This window comes from Chiloscyllium plagiosum, chromosome 12 (assembly GCF_004010195.1).
Source record: "Chiloscyllium plagiosum isolate BGI_BamShark_2017 chromosome 12, ASM401019v2, whole genome shotgun sequence".
NCBI classification, from domain to species: domain Eukaryota; kingdom Metazoa; phylum Chordata; class Chondrichthyes; order Orectolobiformes; family Hemiscylliidae; genus Chiloscyllium; species Chiloscyllium plagiosum.
In genome coordinates, this window is record NC_057721.1 from 25,449,716 (window position 1) to 25,474,383 (window position 24,668).

Sequence of the window (24,668 nt, forward strand, 5' to 3'; positions counted from 1 at the left end):
CATATGAATTTCTCTTCACCCCTCACTCATTTTAACCAATCTCTCTTTTAGTTTTCTATAATCTCTATCGACCAATACTCTCCTTTATGTTGCTAAATGTGTCTCACCTTGGACAACTTCTTAACTCAAACTGCTCTCACCAAATAAAACATGTCACTGTGGGAATACTTTGGGTCCTTATATTTGGCTTTTGTGGGATGTGTGGAACTGTCTTTGTTGTATTCATAGGTAAAGACCCTCTCTAAAACAGAGATTAAGATCTTTTCACAAATACTTGGAGTAAATGAAGTGCAGATAAGAGAAACTAAAGCTCCATACAGTATATAAGTGGAGAGTGTATGAATTGATCAGGAATACTTGCCAACTTCCTCTGCTGTGGTAATGATATGAAGGTTGTCTCGAAGCCAGCGAACCAAAGCACCACCTATGGCAACTGATCCCTGAACAAACATGAAAATAAAGCAATTGTCAGTGGAGTAACTATGCATTTATGGGATCTAACCTCACTATTTGAGTGAACGATCTCCTTAAAAATAAAACCACTTGGAAAGATGTGATTTTGTCCATATATCAATTATATTGTACACACAAATTAGAAAGTCATCACTCATCAAATAGAGTAATGAGTGTTACTTTCTGTCTTGGTCAAGATGAAAAAATAAATTAACTTGCTACCTTGCAACAAAGGCCATTCTTGTAAAGCCCATTAATTTCTATTTAGCTATAATGTCTAATACTTAAGCAAACAGTCTCTTCAATGACAACAGGAAACCACTGTGGGTGGTCCATTATCCTCTAAATTATTTGAAAAGGTATTGTTTTTAACACAGCACATTTTTCAGCAGTCATGTCCTGTGCTCAGTCCAAGGTCACAATAAATATAACACTTAACACATTCCAGACAGTCCAATATTTTGCACATTATATAACACATTACACATGATATTTAATAAAGTATTGAATGCAACATGGCAATGAATGCTTGAAATCTGGAAGACAAGAGGCAATAGGCTAATGATTATGGTACAAGAACTTAATGGAGTGGAGTAGAATTGGACCAACAAATTTATGGGCTATTTTATTTGAAAATGCAACAAAGTAAATCGAATTAATAAAAGACTTACATAACAACAAACATAAGACTACCTCTACTGATATATTGACAAACCTTCTGTTCTTGAAATATTTTTACAGTTATAGAGTCATAGAGATGTACAGCATGGAAACAGACCCTTCGGTCCAACCCATCCATGCTGACCACATATCCCAACCCAATCTAGTCCCACCTGCCAGCACCTCACCCATATCCCTCCAAACCCTTCCCATTCTTATACCCATCCAAATGCCTCTTAAATGTTGCAATTGTACCAGCCTCCACCACTTCCTCTGGCAGCTCATTCAATACACGTACCACTCTCTGTGTGAAAACGTTGCCCCGTAGGTCTCTTTTATATCTTTCCCCTCTCACCCTAGACCTATGCCTGCTAGTTCTGGACTCCCGACCCCAGGGAAAAGACTTTGCCTATTTACCCTATCCATGCCCCTCATAATTTTGTAAACCTCTAAAAGGTCACCCCTCAGCCTCCAACGCTCCAGGGAAATCAGCCCCAGCCTGTTCAGCCTTTTCTGAATTCTAACCCCTCATGGATCAACAGTGCTCTGATAGGGTGAATCTCACTGGAGTCAGCCAATTAGGGAATTATATACTGGGTGAGTTACAAAGGCAAGGGTGCCTAAATTGAGGGTCATCAGTAATGGAAGAAAGGCATCCTCAATTCCTTAGTGGACATTGCTGAGTGGGCTTGGGGAGGATGAAAATTGAGGTACTCTTGGATGCTTGCTGAAGATTTAAACATAAGGAAGGATGACAGGTCTTAAAGCTGCTGTTTTGTTGGTATGTTTCTCCAAGCCAACTGTTGTGGCCTGGGTCGCATCATTTGGATTGTGGGAAAAGATCTGCCACCCTGCCAACCCAAGATAAGGCCACGAAAGCTAAATTGGCCAATGGCACCAAAACAACACCTAGAATGCCTCAGGGGGAACCAAGCAGACTGACAAGCCAAACCAGACAGCACTTGCAGCAATTCAAACTCCCACTAATAATGTCGGAACAACACAGCTATCCCAAAGCCCCGAGGACAGTTTCACAACCCAGCAATACCAAGCCACACAAAGAGCAGGTCAGACAGAAAGCACCAGCAAGAGCATTGTTCCAGGACAAGACAATGGAAGCACCTCACCACTTCAGAGGAGACATTAACACCTACTTGTGAAGAGGAAAGGAACCATCAACACTGTCAGGATGTTGCATTGTGTGAAGGAACAGGACATTCATCCGATAACTGTTTTCCAATTAGCATCCTTGTAACTAGATTACTCCATTTCCAGATACATTGTATTTTCCCCATTTCTAATTAGCCTTACTGTACAAGATTATTATGAAAACTGGTCTCATCCTCAGCTCTGAGCAGAGAATCCTCGACTGCCTGTCTGTACTGTTTCAGCTTAGTCAGTTTCTCTTCCGCGATATTGCGTACTAATAAACTGTTTGTCAATTTCACTTCGAACTGTACTTTGTGATCTCTAACTTATTTGGCAAATTTGTCTGACAGTTTGGCGTTAGTCGGCAGGCCCTTTTCTTCCTCTCTCAACAAGGTAAGCGAACCTCACATTTTAAATTTAATCTGATTCATACCTGGCGGCCAGCCCTGCCCAGCGAGTCAGACCAGAGAAAGGCTGGACGACTGCGGAGGGTGGCCACAGTTCTGACCTGCAGCGAATTGGCTTCAACTACTGCAGTTTGGAAATTGAGTAATGACTTGACCTGTGAAGGTAGTCACTTGGCTCTTAAAGTGCTGCCAGGACTTGGCCTGTGGAGGTAGTCTGGTAAGCGAATAAATTAATCACCAAATTTAACTATTTGGCAGCCGGCTGCTGCTGCAATTTGGAAATTGAGTAGTGGCTTGGCCTTTTTCCCCATTCTTATTGTACAAGATTATAATAAAAACTGGTCTCATCCTCAGCTCTGGGAAGAGAATCCTCGACTGCCTGTGCAGACTGTCTGTACTGTTTCAGCTTAGTCAGTTTCTCTTCTGCTATATCTCTGCACTATTGAATGGTTTGTCAATTTCACTTGGAACTGTGCTTTGTGATCTCTAACTTAGTTGACAAACTTCTCCGACATGAACTCATGTGGTTCGATAACAAGACGTGAAATTAAGAACTGCTGTTTCTCAATTCCTGCCAGCCTCCATTCTCAGCAAGGTGCCAGTCTGATGCTGGAAGAATCCTAATAGTGTTTGCATCTTGAACCTAAACATGCCCTTAATTGACCCAAACTGAAGGATTTGGTGATTCCATCAAATATATCACTTTGGGTATTCGTATGCCACAAAGCGTACTAACAGTCACCAGCACCACAGGCAAACCTCAACATCAGTCTTCGAATTTTATGAAAACAGCTATAATCCTAAGATCATCCATTTCTTTATTAGCTCAATAATGTTCATAGAAGAAATTTGAAAGGGCCATATCACATTATATTGACAAAAAGCACCATTACTCTTGATGCACAAAACAGTTACATAATTAGCAAATTAATTTCAATATAACTAATTGTGAAGTGACATATTTTGATTGGAAAAATGACAAATCTCCATGTCCATCTGAAAAAAAACCAAAGTTTTAACTAGAGAGATAAGCAAAGGGATCTGGGGATACAGATAAACAATCATTGGAAATAATGATACAGATTAATGAGCAAACAAAGCTTTGGGCTGTTTAGAACATAAATAAACGATGACATTGATCTGTTGGTCAAATGACCTGTTTCTGTGCTGTAATTTCTATGAATGTTATGTATGTAAAAAGGCAAAACTGGAGTTGCATAACGATAAGCTTAACAAAAAGAAAACTTGCCTCTAGTGCATAGATTGCAGGGTTGTTCTTGCCCAGTTTATATGCTAATGTTGTAAGAAGGCCATGTTTGGATATAATAGGCTGTAAAGAATACACTTGTTAGTTAAATTGTAAAATAATATATGGAATTTGTAAAGAAAATTATACATAGGAATGCATAAGTATATTGTCCCACAAACTGAATACATCAGATTTTAGCCACTGAAGTTATTAACATAGAACACTTAGGTTAACATTTTATTCAATTTCTTGCTCACAATTTTACAAAGGAAACAATGCACTATACTTCTGCCCAAATCTGAGATATTAAACAGGGACAGACTCACCTTCTCGCCTGTATTACTAAGGAGGAAACAACCTGTTCCATATCTGGAACGAAACAGAGGATATACTTGTAACAAATGAAATAAGTAAGTACATTGAACAGTGCCAATACGAAGGAACATGTTGATATCATATCACATAATCATCAACTGTTCTTTATTTCAATGGTAAGAGAACATTCTGCTCTTCTTTGAATTGTTAACAAGACTTCAATTTAACATCTCATTGAAAAGATTGCAACTCTTAACAAGAGAATGCATCCTGGAAATTCTGGTATCTTTTGTGCATGTGATAAAGCCAAATAGCAGTCAGTATTGAAGAAGAATAAGTTTTCTGTAACACAAGTGTTTTTCTACAACATAGTTTGTAAGAAAATGAAAATTGTGAATAGATATTGAGAAACGATGAAAAAGCAGAAATCTAGATAGATTAATGAGAAGGTAAAAGATAATTAACCAATGGGAATGTGTACTGATCATCAGGATTACAGAAGCATTGCACGATACAGACACAGGAAATGCAGGGATAGGTCTTGTTGAAAATATATATATTCCATTATTTTGCAAATCAGCCAGCAAGTTGAAGAAATTAAGATGCACATCTTGAGGTGCGAATCTCTGGAATGAGTTATTGACTTATAGTGCTCGGTTGCTTGCTTTGTGCAAACAGCATCTGGCTCTTCAGGTTAATTTCAAGAACTTGTTGGATTTTGGCAGCACAAGTACCTTTATTAAAAAAGTGATAAATGTTAGCACAATACTAATCATCATCATAGTCCAAAAAAGGAACTATATTAATGTTGAACATCTGGCATTTAATTGATTGCTGTTGAACGTTATTGAAATAGTTTTTTTTACTTTGGCTTTCTGCCTCTCTTTTTCTCCCTTAATCCAAATTTTCTTTCCTTCTTTTTCTTTGTCAACCTATGTAGTTTGACTTGTAATAAGTCGCAAATAACATTTGTGCCACGTAAGTGTCAGGCAATGATCATTTACAACAGAAAGAATGGAATCTAGCTGTTATCCCTTGAATCACCATTACCATCACTGAATCTTCCACATAAATAACATTCTGGCCTAGAATCTGAAATTGACCAGCCAAATAAATACTGTGGTTACTAGAGCAGATCAGATGATGGGAAGTCTGCAGCAAGTAATTCATTCTCTGGCTCTCCACTATCAGTCTATTATCTACAAGACACCTATCAGGATATGATGGAATGCCGTCTAATTGCCTGGACAAGGGTAGCTCCAAAGCCACTCAAGAAGCTCAACACCATCCAGTACCATGATTGGCAACCTCATCACCAACTTAAACATTCATTCCTGACATACAGGGAAGAGGGAGCACTGCATACCACATATTAGATGTACTGCAGCAATTCCCCATGTCTCCTTCGCCTTCACTTTAAAATCTGCAACCAACTAGAAGGACAGTTGGCAAATGAAAGGGAACATTACCACCCATGAATTCTTCTCAAGGCATAGGTCATCCTGACTTGGAAGCAAAGTGCTGCCTGTCACTGCACTGGATTGAAATCCCAGAACTCCTTTCCTAACAGCACCGTGGACATGCTTGCACCAAATGGACTGCCGCAGTTCAAAGTAATCATGTGCCACACTGTCTTAAGGGCAATTAAAAATGGGCAACAAATGCTGATCTCCTTCTCCTTCAATTCTTTCTTAATCATTACATTTATTATTTAGAACATAAAACAGTACAGCACAGGAATGAGCCCTCCGGCCCACAGTGATGTCCTGAACATATGACAAATTAAACTAATCCCTTTTGCCTGCGTGGGTCCATTTCCTTCATTCCTTGCTTATCCAAAAAGTCCCTTAAATGCCTCTATCGTACCTGCCCCCACCACCATCCCTGGCAGCTGTAACATGACATCCTGACTCTTGAACTCAATTTCCTGACCAATAAAGGCAAGCATGCCTATGCCTTCGTTACCAACCTATCTACTTGAGTGGCCACTTTCAAGGAGCTATGGACTTGAACTCCAAGATCCCTCTTGTACAACAATGCTGTTCAGCGTTCTGCCATTAACTGTATACTTTTCCTTAACATTTGATCTTCCAAACTGCAGCACCTCACACTTACCCAGATTAAACTCCATCTGCCATTTCTCCACCCATAACTGCAACTGATTTATACCCTGCTGTATCCTTTCATTACCTACCACACGATCCATAACTCCATCGATCTTTGTATTGTCTATAAGTTTACTAACCCACCCATGTACATTTTCATCTAAATAATTTAAGGTGATACTCTAATAGTCCTCCCACTGTTTACTGAGACCACAGGTGCCCTTTTGCCTTTGCCATTATCTGACTGAAAACCCAGTCACATCACAAAAACTGATGAGCTGAAGAATGCAGAAGATTCGAACTAATAGCATACCAAATAATGGTCTGGCTCAATACAAGCATTTATTGTACATATTCATTTCAATAAAAAGGCAGCTAGAGCAGAGAATACCTCTTCTATGTAAATGTATTCAAAGATTATCCATCACTAACTAGTGTTGAAATGCAAAATATTTCCGTAAAGGTGCAAACTTACGTGTTTTTTGATTGTCCCGGCTGAAAACACATTTGTCCAACTAAAGCAGCATGTTGGTCACCTAAACACTGGTAAAGATAGCATGCAAATGTAAGTGCAATTACAGTCTCTGAATGGTACTAAATTGCAAAAAAAAATGTTTGGAGTGGAGCATAAAATGGTTAACATAAATTAAGGTTTTCTCAACTATGAAATTATGTTACAACTTGATAGTATACAAGGACAACCACCCATAATTTATATAAATTTCCGTGTAATTTCTCTTCATCTATTTCTAAATAGAGTCATAGAGATGTACAGCATGCCGACCAGATATCCCAACCCAATCTAGTCCCACCTGCCAGCACCCAGCCAAAATCCCTCCAAACCCTTCCTATTCATATACCCATCCAAATGCCTCTTAAATGTTGCAATTGTACCAGCCTCCACCACATCCTCTGGCAGCTCATTCCATACAAGTACTGCCTTCTGCGTTAAAAGGTTGCCCCTTAGGTCTCTTTTGTATCTTTCCCCTAATCTTGTCATTCAAGTACATATTCACTTGGAATATTTACCATATTTATCTGCATAAATAGAAATACATGACAAGGAATAGGAGGATAGAAAAGGAATTGGCTAACTAGCCCAATTAGTCTACCCTGCCATTGAATAACATCATGGCCAATCTATGATTCGAGAGTGTGGTGCTGGAAAAACATAAGCAGGAGAATCGACATTTCAGGCATAAGCCCCTCATCGGTATTAACCTTTGAAACCATTCAATGGACTATTCTTCACTGAGCCAAAGGAAACAAGCTGTTTACAATTTTGCACAATTCCTGATAAAGGACTTATGCCCGAAATCTTGATTCTTCTGCTCCTCGGATGCTGCCTTATCTGCTGTGTTTTTCCAGCACCACACTCTCGACTCTGATCTCCAGCATCTGCAGTTCTCACTTTCTCCTCCTCCATGGCCAATCTGTGATCCAGATTCATGTATACACCTTTGCTGTAATATCCTTAGTTAATCAACATCCTTCAGCGTCACATGTAAAATTAACAATTTATCAAACAATAACTAGCGTTTACAGAAGAGTTCTTTACTTCTATCGTTTCCTGTGTGAAAGACCTAACTTCAATATGTGCAATATTCTCCAGTCCTACGCTGACCAATTAGCAGAGGTAATATTACTTTTACTATCTAACTAAATAATTTCAATATTTCAATTAAAATCCTGCCTCAGTCTTCTAAATTTCAGAAAAAAAAACTAGTTAGTCTAACTGCTCCATGTAGTTCAGGTACTGTTCTGATTAATCTGCAGTGCACTTCCTCCAAGGCTGATACAGATCCTTCCTAAGATGTAATACACATAAGTGAACACAATACTCTATCGTGATTTAACTAGGACTTTGTTCAACTTCTACTATAATACCTGTCGTTGTAAATATTAGCCAAGTCTATAATTAAGGATAGAATGACTGAGCACCTTGAAACCTTGCAATATCCAGCTGATCTGAGTGACAATGTGGAGTTCTGAAAGGATTGGGGATCATAGCAGCCAAACCTGAAATTGTTTGTGAACATAACTAAAATCCTAGACAGGGTAACATTAATGGACATTATTTATAAGGCATTCAATAAAAGCCGTCATAAGATACATGGACTCAGTGTGAGGAGTCTGAGAAGAACATCTGATAGATACACAAACTGGCAGGATACAATTAGAAGTGGCCTGCACGACTTCATTTTGGAGTCTCAACTATTCGTTATGCTTTTTTCATAATTTGGATGGTCAGATAATAAGCCATATATTCAATTTGACACTGATACATTCTGACCTTGGCAACTGAAATGATGATTGCACAAACGCTGTTGTTGATGCTAAAAAGTCCTCCTTAATAACTTACTAATTTTGGCTTAAACCAAAGTTAGAAGAACTACCCTAGAGATTAGTCAAGCATCAGATTGACAAAGTCACATTCACTCACATACCTTATAGCCTACGGCCTAGACATTGCCATCCTAGACACTGGATATGGCCAGTTTCACCAGCAGGATATACCCAGGGGCAGGATTTAAATGGTGTATAGGTTATAATCTTCAACATTGGCTATGGATCTCGTGAAGTCTCATGACAACAGAGTGACAAGGGCAAATCAATCTCCTATTGATGGTAGCCCTCTCAGCTGAATAATCGTACTCCTTCACATTGAACATTACTTGGCACTGAGGGAAGCAAGGACACAGCAACACAGCTTAATGATACTCAGCTTGGTTTCCCCATGGCCGTACAGCTCCTGACCTCATCATACCCTTGTACATGGATAGAAGAGCTGAACTCAATGCAAGGTGAGACTGACTGTCCTTGACATCAAGGCAACATTTGAATAAATGTGACATAAAAGAACATCAGCAAAATTTAAGTAAATGAGAATTAGGGTTGAAATCAGAGAAGAATTGGAAGATGATCATTCTTGTTGGAAGCCAATCATCTCAATCCTAGGGCATCTCTGCAGGATTTCCTCAGGGTGGTGTCCAAGGCCCAATTATCTTCAGCTGCTTCATCAATAGCCTTTCCTCCATCATAAGATGTGGAGTTGGGATGTACACTCATGATTATGCAATGTTCTGTACAATTTGTAACCCCATGTGTTAACAAGACCTTGACAACATGTGGACTTAGGTTGATAACTGACAAATACTTGTACAACATGTGCCAGTCAATGATCATGTCCAACAAGAGAAAATCTATTTCCCCATGACATTCAACGATATTATCATCATTTGATTTCCCACCATCAATATCCAAGGGATTATCATTGAGAAGGAAAAGGACAGATTATCCATATAAACACTGGGGCTATAAGAACAGATCAAAGGCTTTGAATTCTGTGGCAAATAGTTTATTCCTTAAGACCTGTTCACTATCTGTAAGTATTGTAACTAATAATACTTTAGAGGTAATATTTAGATCTGGGATGGCGAAGTTGGAAAGGTAGGCTACTATCCTCAATTTTAGAGATGGCCAAAAACATCTCAAAAAATGCCAAGACATTTCAAATTGCCAGTTTAAGAAATCTGAAAAGAAGAGCCATAGAATAGCAGATGAGTTACTTATGGAAAGAAGTGGAGGTGTGACATCTCCTCAATCCTTGCAGGAAATGTATTCTAGAAAGAAGCACGTTACAGAAAGTTTTTTTGGGATTATAGCTAAACTAATTTCAAAGCATTTAGTGACCCCTGAAAAGTTGTAACATCTTATCAGGTCTTATGCTGTCAGCTAGCAATAACCCTTCACAGCAAATGTTGTAAGAGAGAAGCAAAACAGGAACCATTTCTGAGGTCACTCGATGACATTCTAGAAGAAATCTGCCTAAGAGTCAAACTATATCCTGAATGTCCAATGTAATATTGCATCCTGTCATTGTTCAAATTGAAGCATCACATGTTGGAAAGCCTTAAAATATTTGAAAATGTTAACATCTATTATACAACAGGAGAAATGATGAAAAACAAACAGAAAAAAACCTGTATTTGCTTACAAAAATAAATAGGGGCTGTTTTTCTTTTGACCAAGAAGCAGTCAATATTTAGTCAATGATTGCTCACTTCCCCCAACTCACGTCTCTTTGAAGTGGGTGGCAATACATTCACTATAATTTACTTTTCACTGCTCTGTCAACCTCCAAGGTGCATGCATTACAAAGTCATGCATGAACAGAAGACTTTCATCAGCATTCTAAACGACAGTATGAAGCTTCCCACCAGCTGGATAGCCACGTAGCTTAGTAGGAATATTGGTGTCAATTGAGTCCTGTGTCTTGTTGCGATTGGTGTTGTATAATCTATCATGCTGAGTGCGATAGTCACACTGTTTAACGTCCTCATTTCCTTCTTGGAAGACTGCTGTCATTCTCCCAATTCTTCAGCATCCTATCATTTCCCATTTGCTTGCTCCAGTTGTGCAGGACACAGAAAGCAAGGAATATGTAGTATATTCAGTATGCAGTGTACCACAAAGGCCGCCCAGACCGACCCAAGCATCAGAATCTCATCTTCAGGAGGCCAACTCTCTGCTCCACCATGGTGCTGATGGAAGAATGGGTTGCATTGCCTCTACACTCAGCCTCAGGCAAATGGTTGTGTTACAATGTTTTCAACTACGGATGCAGAGGGTAGCTAGGCCTCCCAGTAACCATACTGTAAAATATTTAACCTTTGAAATGAAACAGGAATATGAAAGTGCTTCAAGTATATGGCCATTGTCACAACTTCGAGATGTGGTACCGATGATCACAGACGATGTGCACATTGATGGAATGGCATTGTTTTCTGTTGAAGTAGGTTGTTTTGATAAGGAGTTCTCAATGCAATGCAACAGTCTATAGCACTCTGCAACTGGGGGATGCCAGTTATGTTAGCAAAGTCTACTGTCCAGGCAACACTGACATCATCACAGGGAAATGATCTGCGATACATTGCATAAGTATCATACTTGATGCGTTTATGAGTTGGGAATTAAGCAATACCACAGATATCCAATGGATCTATCTTTGGAAGCATAAAAAATTACTGCAGTTATCATCTTGACAGGCACAACGATCATATGGCCACCTACCCCATTGGTTTGCAAGTTCTGTTGCAGCAGATGGCATAATTCAATGATGGTTTTCCTGGACATCCAACTCTGAGGTGACAATCCAACCCGCTCAACTGGAGGAAATGACTAGATGATAGACTCTTGTCTTCCTGTAACTCTGCTGCATCCTGAGGGAACATACAGCTGTAATATTTTCACACTGAGGCTGTTCAGCAGCATCTGGAGATTGCTGCTAGTCCCAGACTTGCTGGCATATTTGTTGCTCTTCTATGCCTCTATGGCACAATGGCCACAGTAATGATAAATGCTTGAAAGTTGGATTTATTGGTTTCAGTTCCAATAAGCCTACATTTAGAATGTTAGGAACAAACAGTTATTTCGTATGTGAACACACAAATGATGATTTAGCATAATCCTTGATACAGTGGGAAATGAAAGACTTTAACAAGGACGGCTGTGGGATGTCTCTAAAAAGACTTCAACATAGTGGATCTTATTCCAATGTACGTAGCTCAAGCCATCCATGCAACTACACTAGATGTTAAGTGTGACATAATTGTTAAAATCTATCCACCTTCCCATCTGCCCATCAACATAAAAGGCAACATTGCATACAACAGTATGTTGGCTTATACTTACAGGTCAAGGTGAGAGGATATTAGCTCCATGCCTTTGTGAGCCTAAGAGACCATTGTGAAGTGTGGCCTGCAAGTGACAATTTTAAGGTTGCCTGTGATATTCCTGTTTCATAGAGATGACTATGGTCATTTTGTAATGACCAACGATATGGTCAACATTTCTTGTGTCCAGGAATTGTACCCCACTTAGTTGGTCACTGCATGCATTTTGCAGGTAGGATTCTATGATTTCAGATGTCTTTAACCAGTGCTGTGTAAGTACTTGACTAATACATTTGCCTTGAAGGGCCTCATATCATTTATAAATAAAACTGATGCTTTCAAACAGAATATTCATTTACTCTGCCCATTTGAAGTGTGGTGGCAGCCATTTTTCATTTTCATTGTACATCAGCTGAGAATGGAAAGGGTCACAGAACATGCTTAATGGAGAATGAATCACAGCCTCAGCATGGTAATCCAAGGGACTTTTCCAAACCTCTATGTTCCTCTCTTCCTTGTACTTTCTGTTATCTCCATCAGTTATAAGCTTCCACATGTTTTCACCCTACTCTTTAATTAATGCATTCACTTCCTAACATTACCTTCTGAACGCTGTACGCACTAGTTAGTCATGCCAACCACTGTGCTGTACTGTCACCTGCCCCCCCATCGAAGCCAGGGTGCTGGTGACTATTGATGACAATCCTTCCCACAGTAACCTGTGTCCCCCATTGCACCATTGTCTCCCATCCTTAGCTGATTGCACTGTATCTGCAGGACTGACCACTTAAGTCACTCTCTAAATTGTTAAGATATGGAACCCGTAATTGTCCCAAATGGCCAAATGATCATGGACAGGGTGTTTGAAAAAAGGAAGAAATGCAGTTCTCTTGTAAAAAGCTGGGCTTTCATTATATGGTGATAGAGTTTAGAAATATAAGTCCTGTGGAAAGGAGCAGCAATTTAGTTATAGTGAAAATATAATGAAACTTGTGAGGAATCCATTGTTTCTAATGTTTTAACTGTGGGAGTAGCTAGAGAGGCAAATCTAATATATAGGGAGGTTCTTCAATTTTTGTCCAAGAAGAAGCTAAAAGATTGTTATTCTGCACAAATCATTCAGCTCAAAGCTTGATGTTCACACAGAGAAACAGACTTTTCACAGAATGAAAGAATCCTTACAATGTGGAAGCAGGCCATGTGGCCCATCGAGTCCACACCGACCCTCCGAAAAGCATCCTACCCAGACCTAACCCCCTACCTTATCCCTGTAACCCTGCATTTCCCATGGCTAATCCATCCAGCTTGCACATCTCTGGACACTATGGACAAGTTAGCTCCAAGGTTAGAATCGAACCCAGTTCCTTCATACTGTGAGGCAGCAGGGCTAATCAATGAGATACCATGCCACCCATAAGTGGCAGTATAATATCAGTGTAATAATTGTTTTCAAACATTTCCCTGAATAAAGTTATATTAGTAAGGAGTATTAACGTGAAATGCATTTCATTGTATACAGCAAATTTAAATTGTACTGTGATAAAGGGGTCTATTGTGGTTGACATTGTACTAAATTGTCCACTAAAAACATAAATCTTTTATTTAAAATGATTGGGCATAAATAATATCGCCTGCAATATCTGGGACAATAAACCAGAGTTCTGGAGTAATTCCTGTGAGTAAAAACATATTGTTTATCTGTAATACATTTCTGTAACAAAGTAATGTAAGAAAAAAAATACTCAGAAGATACAAAGGTAAAATAACTCCAGTAACAGACACTGCATAGGGAGAACTGTCGGCAGAATTTCAAAATGAAACAAAATATACTTACACCTGAAATTGGTACTTGAGCTAATGACCCACATCTCTATTAAAAACAAAAAAGAAATATATAAGAAATACATGTCAATAGTAGGTCAAATTTTAAATAATTTATGTATTTAAAAAAGTCAGTAACAATATTTAAAAACTATATTGAGTCAGAGTTTTTAATCCCAGAAAGAGACCCTTCAGCCCATCAGGTCACTGCTGGTTGTCAAAACTTCATCTATTCTAATCTCATTTTATACCATTTGGCCTGTCGTCTTGCATTCTGTGGCAGTTCTTAAGAGTCTTGAGGGTTCGCTTTCCTTAAATATTTTTTGAATGCCTTATACTATAGCAAACCTATCAACAAATTTTCTTTTCAGGCCTTTTCTCTATGATAATCTTGAAATAATGTAGCTGATCTTACCCTTAGATATTATTAATGTAGTTCCATTTGGTGAATTCATAGTCAATATACTTTATTGCTTGTCATTAGTCACAATGTTAAGATCATTTGCATTTCTAATAATGAGTAAATTAAAAGTTTATGAACTAATGTTCAAATCTCACCTGCTCCAGAGGTATGTAATAACGTCTCTGAACAGGCCGCTACAAGTCTTTGAGTAGTTTTCTGTGTATTTAAAGTGCATTTTACTTCAAACTTTACTTGGTTTTGCTGAGTTGTCTTCAACTGTTTTGTCCTATTTTTGTTAATACATTCCACCATTAACTTTGTTGTGTAAATCATACAAAATGATGAGAATCAGTGTTCCTTTGCAGGATCAATATATGCTGTATAATTTAGATAAAGAAAATTTAGATGCAAATAGAAGATTGCATCAGCAATAATGCCCAACACATTTCGTCTGCATCAGTTGTTCTCACGGAACTTGTGTTTTTAGACTCCTTTACAACTACAGGACAGCTTGAAACCTATCTTTTTAGTTCATAAGACAAGCGAGTAGAGCTAAAATATTTGCTGTAAGGTAATTCAGAGACTACAGAGGTTTCTAGAAAACTCAAGTTACTTTAAATGGGTAGTAAATATGCCCTGTGCACACTAATCACCCAATTGGTGTTGAGTGACAATTCTTGATATGTAATAGAGTTAGGATCCACATTTTGACCCAGACATTGAATGGAAAAGCCTATCCACCAATCAATGCATGTAACAGAAGTCCCTCATCCCTACTACTCTTTTGAAAATTGTTTCTACATCCTTTTCAAATTTTGACATCCTTGCTAACGTATGTTGCACTGATTTGGACATAATGGGGCAATTTTCACATGGGACAGTTCATTCGATTGAATGTGGGTGAGGTTTAGAGTGAGAAAGATTCCATGCGTCTGGAAGACAGCTCTAATTCACCAGTCTCAGGCTTTACAGGAAAGTAAAAGAGATAAGCAATCAACCTGTTCCACAAGGTTGCATTATTCTGTTTGCTCTGTGTGTCTGGTTGCAATATGTGAGAATACCATTTATTGATGAGGTTTTCCCCACAATTTGGGTAAAGATTACAGTAATAATAAAATATAGTAAAGCATGTGAATAATGTTACGAGGAGCTCATATTTATCACGATGAATCAACAACTTATATTACTACCAGTTAGACCTTGGTTTTTAGTAATTTGAATTGGCTCACCATTAATCCGTAAATTTCTGATGAACTTCTCACTTCTGGGAGAATACTCATTGGAATGTCAAAGAATCTAGAATAGCACACAAATTAATTACATACGAGAAGAATCACCACTCCAATTAATTATTTACAAGGATGTTGCCAGGATTGGAGGATCTGAGCTACAGGGAGAGGCTGAACAAGCTAGGGCTGTTTTCCCTGGAGCGTCGGAGGCTGACGGGTGACGTTATAGAGGTTTACAAAATTATGAGGGGCATGGATAGGATAAATAGGCAAAGCCTTTGCAGGTGGGACTGGATCGGGTTGGGATATCTGGTCGGCATGGACGGGTTGGACTGAAGGGTCTGTTTCCATGCTGTGCATCTCTATGACTCTATTTAATCTTTGTTATTTAATGCTGCATCCAACAAAGGACAATACATAAATTTCCAAATTCTAATATTTAAAGATTATCCAGATGCTCTGTGCTATCTCTACTTCCTCTTTAAACATTTTGTTCAAAAATCCACTGTTGTAGCAATAATGAATGCATCTTTCACAACCTACAAAGGATATCAAATGAAAAATTATTCCTATGGAATCAACCATTACTGCTGAAAAAAATACACATTTTATTGAAAAGTTTTGTCTTACACATTAGGATAATTTGGAAAAAAAAACAATGTAAAGGGAAAACAACACTCATTCTGTCTGACAGGAGAGAGCTGATTGATTGGGAAGTGGACTTTAATTAGTAGAGGCATTATCATGGAGAATGCACCAGTTAGATAATGATTGACAGCTAATAGGTAAACTTTAATTTTAAACAAAGCAGGTTGACTCTGATTCAAGAAGATATTGCTCTGCAAACTGTACTAGAGAAAAGCTGTCACTTATTTCAGTTGAGAAAAAGTGCAGTGTGTTTGCATGTTCATTCTGTGGCAAAGAACAGAGCCCTACACTAAAATATGTACCTTCCAGTTTTGCAAATGATTGAGATTCATATACAATATTACTAATTTTTCTGGTAGGCAAAACAGCTGAGTATGTGAAGAATTATGCAAACAACCAATTTAGAATTTTCAGCTGTGACCGCAGTGAGCACCTCCTCATGTGTATTGTGAAACACTATCCTGGGGCCATAACAGATCCAATTTCCATGTATCAGCGTGAGGAGACACAGCTAAGTAGCCTCTTCATGCCGTAAACTTCTATTTATTGGTTATGTGAAAATGGAAACCTATACATATGAAGTGTGGTTTATAAGTACTCATTTAACAATACTTAAAACCTTCATTTCAATTGTTAAATTCAACTCACTATAAATGGCATATAATTAAAATTCAACATTAAAGTTTGTCCAACTTAACTTTGATCACTTTGATCAATTTCTTTATAAGAAGATTGGTCAGATTTCATCATATATAACTTACTGACAAAGTTCAGGATCCCACTTCAAGGTATGGATGTTGAACAGCATAGTTCTGCTAGCATTGGTCACATCTGTACAATGAACACCACCCTCATGTGCACCTGTCAAACACTAGAGCCATAGACAGCACCATATATTATCAAAACAGATGAAATAACATTACAAGCCTAATGACACAATAAATAGACCAATATTTTTGTGACAGAACTTTTCGTGGTGAATACTTTGGTAGGAATATTTGTTCATACCTTCTTGTTAAAAAAAGTTCCAATATGTACATATTTTGTGGGTTTTTTTTTGTACTATTTCAGATCAGGCTTCAAGATTACAGTTTTGAGTAACTGGAGCAGGGATTGATATGGAGCGTTCATTACTCAATTTATAACAGACATTAGCACTTTTGTCTGAACAGGCCAACACTTCTATTGGTTTTATTCATGGTGCACTGCATTATAAATATTAAACATTTTTTCAGGACAAGACTGTATTGTGCAATGAAGGATTCTCATAGCAGCCTGGAGTAACACTAGAGAGACGGGGTAAGAACATTAGAAATGGCCTGAGCTCCAATGAGCAAGTTCTCAATCAACTTTGTTTTTCTGCCCATGATTCCCTTAATGTTTGAATATCTGTCAAATTCCATCTGGAATGTATCAAGTAACTGAGCATCCGCAAAGTTCTACAGGAGAGAATTCAAGATTCAAGACATTCTGAGTGAAGAAAGTTTCCTCATCTGAGCCCTAAATGATTGCGACACTTAGTTCTTGACTCTGTAGCTAGGGAAAACAGCTTCTCTATATCTACTCTCAATTAATTCCTAGAGAGTTAGATATGTCAATCTCCCCACCACATAGGACAATTGTCTCAGTCAGCAATCAATGTGATAGATTTCCATTGTGATCCGCAAGGCAATTAATAGGTGATTCTAACCTTTTAAACTGTTACTAATGTTAGATCTATGGTTCCCTCTTTATCCGCTCCTCCTTTCCTGAATAGAGGGGTTCATTTTGCTACTTTTCAACCCACATGAACTGTTTTAAAATTTAGGCAATTCTGGAATATCAACTAAGACATTAATACATGGTAGCAGTAGGCGGCACGGTGGCACAGTGGTTAGCACTGCTGCCTCACAGCGCCAGAGACCTGGGTTCAATTCCTGCCTCAGGTGACTGACTGTGTGGAGTTTGCACATTCTCCCAGTATCTGCGTGGGTTTCTCCGGGTGCTCCAGTTTCCTCCCACAGTCCAAAGATGTGCAAGTCAGGTGAATTGGCCATGCTAAATTGCCCGTAGTGTGAGGTGAAGGGGTAAATGTAGGGGTATGGGTGGGTTGCGCTTCGGCGGGTTGGTGTGGACTTGTTGGGTTGAAGGGCCTGTTTCCACACTGTAAGTAATCTAATCTAATTTAATCTAATCTGCTATCACTGCAGCCACATCTTTCAAAATCCTTGGGTGGAGGACTTTGGTACAGGGACCATCAACTTCTAACCTCAGCAGTTTTTGACTACTGTCTAAGATGACAGTATTTTCTTTTTATTAGTATTTACACCTACTTTAAGCTCCTCATGTAATTTGATCTATGGATCCCCACAATTTAAGTTTTTTTTTGTGTCTTTGACTGTGAAATCGACACAAACTAAGTGGTCAATATCTCTCAAGTTCACTTATCACATTATATTTTATCCAGTCACTGATTCTAAGGCATCCACATTTACCTTTACCTTTTCATTTTCTACACACTTATAAAAACTCTCACAATTCCATTTTTATATTTCCTGTTACATTACTTCCAATCTACCTAGGAGGAAGGTAAGCCTATTGCCAAACTGTACTTCGATTTCAAAAGACATTTGACAAGGTGTCGCTTAAACAATATTGCACAAAGTAGGAGCTCAGGATGGCAGGAGTAATACTTAGCATGAAGAGAAGATTGGCTAGCTGGCAGAAAACAGCATTCATGTAAATAGGTTTGTTCCGACCGGCAGGATGTGACAAGTGGAATACTTCAGGAGTCTATGCTGAAGCCTCAGCTTTTAACAGTTTATATCAATAACTTGAATGAATGAAGTGAAGGCATCGTAGCTATATTTTCAGGTAACACTGAGTGATTGGGGAAAACATTAGCAGATGGAGTATAATGTGAAGTTGGTCATTTTGACAAGAAGAATAAAAAGTAGAATGTTACTTAAATGGAAAATTCCAAGGTGTAAAGCTGTCTAGGTATTCTAGTGTATGAGTATGCAGGTAGAAAAGATAATTAAGAAAGCTAATAGAATTCTATCCATTTATTATGAGAGGATTTGAATATAAAATTGTACTATGCTTCAGTTATATAGGGCAATAATGAGACCATATATTGAATACTGTGTGCAGTATTGGTCTCCTTATTTAAGAACATAAATAGGTTGGAGGCTGTTCAGAAGAGATTTACTGCCTTGATTGAAAGAACTGTGGATGCTGGAAATCAGAAACAAAAACAGAAATTACTGAGAAACTTGAGCAGATCTGGCAACATGTGTGGAGAGAAAGTTGAAACTTTATTGCTGGAACAGCACAGCAGGTCAGGCAGCATCCAGGGAACAGGAGATTCGACGTTTCGGGCACAGGCCCTTCCTCAGGAATGAGCAGAGAGTGTTCAGCAGGAGAAGATAAAAGGTAGGGAGAAGGGACTTGGAGGAGGGGCGTTGGAAATGTGATAGGTGGAAAGAGGTCAAGGTGAGGGTGATAGGTCGGAGTGTGCCACAGGTTGGTTGGGTTGGTTCGTCCGGGTGGCCCAGAGGTGCTCTCTGAATCGCTCCGCAAGTAGGCGGCCTGTCTCCCCAATATAGAGGAGGCCACACCGGCTGCAGCGGATGCAGTAGATGATGTGGGTGGAGGTGCAGGTGAATCTGTGGCGGTTATGGAAGTTTCCTTTGGGGCCTTGGAGAGAAGTGGGGGGGGAGGTGTGGGCGCAAGTGTTGCACCTCCTGCGGTTGCAAGGGAAGGTGTCGGGAGTGGTGGTTGGGTCGGTGGGGGGTGTGGATCTGACAAGGGAGTCGCGGAGGGAGTGGTCTCTACGGAAAGCTGATAGGGGTGGGGAGGGAAATATATCCTTGGTGCTGGGGTCTGTTTGGAGGTGGCGGAAGTGACGGCGGATGGTGCGCTGTACATGGAGATTGGTGGGGTGGTAGGTGAGGACCAGTGGGGTTCTGTCCTGGTGGCGGTTGGAGGGGCGGGGCTCAAGGGCGGGGGAGCGGGAAGTGGAGGAGATGCGGTGGAGGGCACCGTCGACCACGTCGGGGGGTAAATTGCGGTCCTTGAAGAAGGAGGCCGTCTGTGTTGTGCGTATTTTGAACTGGTCCTCCTGGGAGCAGATGCGGCGGAGACGAAGGAATTGGGAGAATGGGATGGCGTTTTTACAGGGGGCAGGATGGGAGGAGGTGTAGTCCAGGTAGCTGTGGGAGTCGGTTGGTTTGTAGTAGATGTCCGTGTTGATTCGGTCGCCTGAGATAGAAACAGAAAGGTCTAGGAAGGGGAGGGAGGAGTCCGAGACTGTCCAGGTGAATTTGAGGTTGGGGTGGAAGGTGTTAGTGTAGTGGATGAACTGTTCAACCTCCTCGTGGGAGCACGAGGTAGCGCCGATACAGTCATCAATGTAGCGAAGGAAAAGATGGGGGGTGGGGCCAGTGTAGTTGCGGAAGATGGATTGTTAAAGCCCAGTAACCTTTCGTCAAACAATTTTTGTTTACTAGATTGATATTTGGAATTAATGGATTATTTTATGAGGGAAGGCTGTGCAGACTGGAGTTTAGAAGAGTGAGGGTGGGTTGATTGAAGTCTAGAAATTTCTAATGGTCTTAACAAGGTGGATATGGGAAAATGAAAATCTTTTCTTTCAGATGGCTGTGTGACTTTGGAATTTTCTGCCTCAAAAGGCTGCATAGGCAGAATGATTGAGTGTTTTAAGGTGGAAATAATTAGATTTTTGTAAGATAACGGAATCAAAGATTATTAGGGGTAGATGGGAATGTGGAATTCAAAACAAACAGATCACCCATGATTTTATTAAATAGTGGAGCGGGTGTGAGGAGCTGCATGGATTACTTATGCTTCTAATTTTTACATTTGTAAGAGAAAAGCTTGAAAAGAAACATTTTCATAACACTGCAAAAGATATGATAAATAAGTAATAATTAATAAGCACATTTCTCAACAATTTTGCAAAGAAAGTATCATTTTCTGGCAAATTCATTCTTATAAGAATTCATATTCATCATGAGTGGAATCAGTTGCAGAAAGACATTTCTATTACTTTAGCTTATTACACATTTTAAGTCAAAGTTGGTACTGCAAAGCAACAAGAATCAAAATCTAAGGCCTGCATGCAAATGTTAGATAAAAGCTATCATCTGAACCACAATTTTATCCTTTTTCTACTTTATTGTTCATTTTTCTATTGTTACTTATGTCCTATGCAACAAACCACTATACAAGCATTAAAAGGTAGTTGATTAATTCATCAGACTGTCTTCCTGAAACATCTGGATTTTAAGTATCAGTAGCTTTACCCATATAAGCCAAGAATCAACCGTTCCAAACATAGCCCGACCATCTGCGACAGCCTTCCTAACTTTCTCCACGTTATCTAGAAGCCAACGTAATTTCACAGCACTGAAATAGGTGCTAATTGGTAGGCCAGTTTTTTCCTATAAGAGAAATAAAAACTAGAAGCTCGCCAAAAACATTAGACATTCAAAGTTTAAAATGTTGATCAAAGTTTTGTACATTGCTAAGTTTGTGAATAAATCAAACTACAAATCACATCTGCAATTGTCTTACTTGGAGCAAAAACAAGATATATTTTAAAGCTGATTAAACCACATTTTGGGGCTACTTTACATTGATTAGGATTGCTGAAAGATAAAGGAAATGGGAGACCAAAAGACAGAGAAAGAGCAGGGAGGCAGTGCAGGTGTCCCCTGTGGCCATCTCTCTCCAAAACAAGTATACCTGTGATGGCTCACCAGGGAAAGGCAGCAGTAGCCAGGGTCAAGGCACTGTGGCTGGAAAATGAGTGGAAGGGCTTTAGTCAAAGAGGATACAATTGTAAGGGGAGTAGATAGGACGTTCTGTGGTCAAAAACAAGACTATCGAATGGTATGTTGCCTCCCGGGCGCACAGGTCAAGGATGTCTCAGATCGGCTACAGGACTTACTGAAGGGGGAGGGTGAACAGCCAGTTGTTGTGGTGCATATAGGCAATAAACCGGCCAGGCGCTTCAAGTTTCATTCAGAGATTAATTTGCGAATAGTGATCACAATTCTGTAAGTTTTAGAATGCTGATGGACAAATATGAGAGTGGTCCTAAAGGAAGAGTACTAAATTGGGGGAAGGCCAAGTAAAGCAAAATTTGGCAGGAGCAGGGAAATGTGAATTGGGAGCAGCTGTTTCAGAGTAAATCCACCTTTGATATATGGGAGGTTTTTAAAGAGAGGTTGATTAGAGTGCAGGACAGACATGTCCCTGTGAAAATGAGGGATAGAAATGGCAAGATTAAGGAACCATGGATGACAGGTGATATCTTTGCAGCATCCTTGATGACAGATGAGGTCCCAGAGGGTTAGAGAATTGCGAATATTGTCTCCTTGCTTAAGAAGGATAGCAGGGATAATCCAGGTAATTATAGACCGGTGAGCCACGACAGTGGCAGGGAAGCTGCTGGAGAAAATACTGATGGCTAAGATCTATTTATATTTGTAAGAAAATCGGCTTATCAGTGATAGGCAGCATGGTTTTGTGCAGGGAAGGTCATGTCTTACCAACTTAATAGAAATCTTTGAGGAAGTGACAAAGTTGATTGATGAGACAAGGGCTGTAGATGTCATATACATGGACTTCAGTAAGGTATGTAATAAGGTTCCCCATGGTAGGCTGATGGAGAAAGCGAAATTGCAATGAAGTCCAGGGTGAACTAGCTAGATGGATAGAGAACTGGTTGGGCAGGAGATAAAGGGTAGTAGTGGAAGGGAGTTTCTCATAATGGAGAATAGTGACCAGTGGTGTTCCACAGGGATCTGTGTTAGGACCACTGTTGTTTGTGATATACATAAATGATCTGGAGGAAAGTAAAGGTAGTCTGATTAGCAAGTTTACAGACGACACTAAGATTGGTGGAGTAGCAGATAGTGAAGTGGACTGTCAGAGATGCAGCAGAATATAAATAAATTGGACAGTTAGGCAGAGAAGTTGCAGATGGAGTTCAATCCGGGCAAATGCGAGGTGATGCAAATTGGAGGATCCAGTTCAAGAGCGAACATATGGTAAATGGAAAAAACCTTGGAAAAATTGATGTACAGAGAGGTCTGGGTGTTCAGGTCCTGAAGGTGGCAACGCAGTTCAATAGAGTGGTCAAGAAGGCATATGGCATCCTTTCCTTCATCGGACAGGGTATTGTATATGAGTGTTGGCAGGTCATGTTACAGTTTTATAGGTCTTTGGTTCAGCCATATTTGGAATACTGCATACGGTCTGATCACCACATTACCAAAAAGGATGAAGAGGAGGTTACCACAATGTTGCCTAGTATGGAGGGCGCTAGTTATGAAGAGAGGTTGAAGTTGATTAGAAAGACGGAGGTTAAGGAGGGACCTGACTGCGATCTACAAACTCATGAGAGGTTTAGACAGGATGGATAGCAAGAAGCTTTTTTCCCCAGAGTGGAAGACTCAATTATTTAGGGACATGACTTCAAAGTGAGAGGGGAAAAGTTTAGGGGAGATATGCATGGAAAGTTCTTTACGCAGAGGGTAGTGGGTGCCTGGAACGCATTGCCAGTGAAGGTGGTAGAGGTAGGCATGAAAGTCTCATTTAAGATGTATCTAGACAGATAAATGAATGGGTAGGGAGCAGAGGGATACAAATCCTCAGAAAATAGGCGACAGGTTGAGATAGAGGATCTGGATTGGCACAGGCTTGGAGGGTTGAAGGGCCAGGTCCTGTGCTGTAATTTTCTTTGTTCTTTGTATAGGTACAAATTCCCATCGAAACAGCAACTTCTTAATTTAGATTGCCCAATGCATCCATGCAGTTGTGAAAACACTTTTTCTTGTATCACTATTAACAAATCTAAATAATTATGACTAGACAAATATAAAGTTTATTCCCATGTGTAAATTTTATGGAGAACAGTCTATCCATGTATCAAAATTGTTCTTTATCTTGCAAGTAAATAGGGGCAAAATGTGCGGAATTAACAAGGATAATTTTAATCATTAAACCTACAAAACAAGTCAGCATAAAACCTAAATGGGGGTCAATCACAAATCTTTCACCTGAAGAATATTTTTGTCTTTATTTGGTGCATTGTTGATCAGCTTTTCCACAGTTGACTGTGTCCTGAGATCAAGCCACACTGATGAATAAAAGATACAAATAACAAACTAAGTGCAAAGTTATTGCAAACAACAGTAAGGCAGTTGAAATAAGAATAATAATAGTCATTGCACCCTTGTCTAGGAGCAGATTATTTTGGCAAATAAACTGTGCCTCTGCCTCATGAACCATTGTAAAGCAAAAGTATTTTAATTTACTCAATTATTAATAATCTAGTGGTAATGAAGCTTGTTATAATAAATAAATGGTGAAAATGATCTACTTAAATCAAATGCATAAAACAGAACACTGATCTTTCTAAGAATAGACTATACAGTACCTTAATTTAGTGATATTTAGATATTTATTATTTTCACCACCCCTGTCAAGTAACAAAAGTTTCAACTTTCCTGATTAAAGATGATGCAAATAATTCAGAATTAAT

At 39.3% G+C, this 24,668-nt stretch overlaps 1 protein-coding gene across 2 annotated transcripts in view; it reads right to left on the reverse strand.

Annotated features, from left to right (window-relative positions):
* Positions 1 to 24,668, reverse strand: part of gk (glycerol kinase) — a 111,578-nt gene that overhangs the window by 32,290 nt on the left and 54,620 nt on the right. For both annotated transcript variants that reach the window (XM_043700744.1, XM_043700743.1), the window contains exons 5-13: positions 24,184 to 24,263; positions 21,421 to 21,558; positions 16,876 to 16,985; positions 15,467 to 15,533; positions 13,848 to 13,883; positions 6,814 to 6,881; positions 4,245 to 4,287; positions 3,919 to 3,999; positions 362 to 440 (exon numbers count right to left, since the gene is read on the reverse strand). In XM_043700744.1, the coding sequence (XP_043556679.1) occupies positions 362 to 440; positions 3,919 to 3,999; positions 4,245 to 4,287; positions 6,814 to 6,881; positions 13,848 to 13,883; positions 15,467 to 15,533; positions 16,876 to 16,985; positions 21,421 to 21,558; positions 24,184 to 24,263 (702 nt within the window). The remainder of the gene's footprint in view (positions 1 to 361; positions 441 to 3,918; positions 4,000 to 4,244; positions 4,288 to 6,813; positions 6,882 to 13,847; positions 13,884 to 15,466; positions 15,534 to 16,875; positions 16,986 to 21,420; positions 21,559 to 24,183; positions 24,264 to 24,668) is intronic.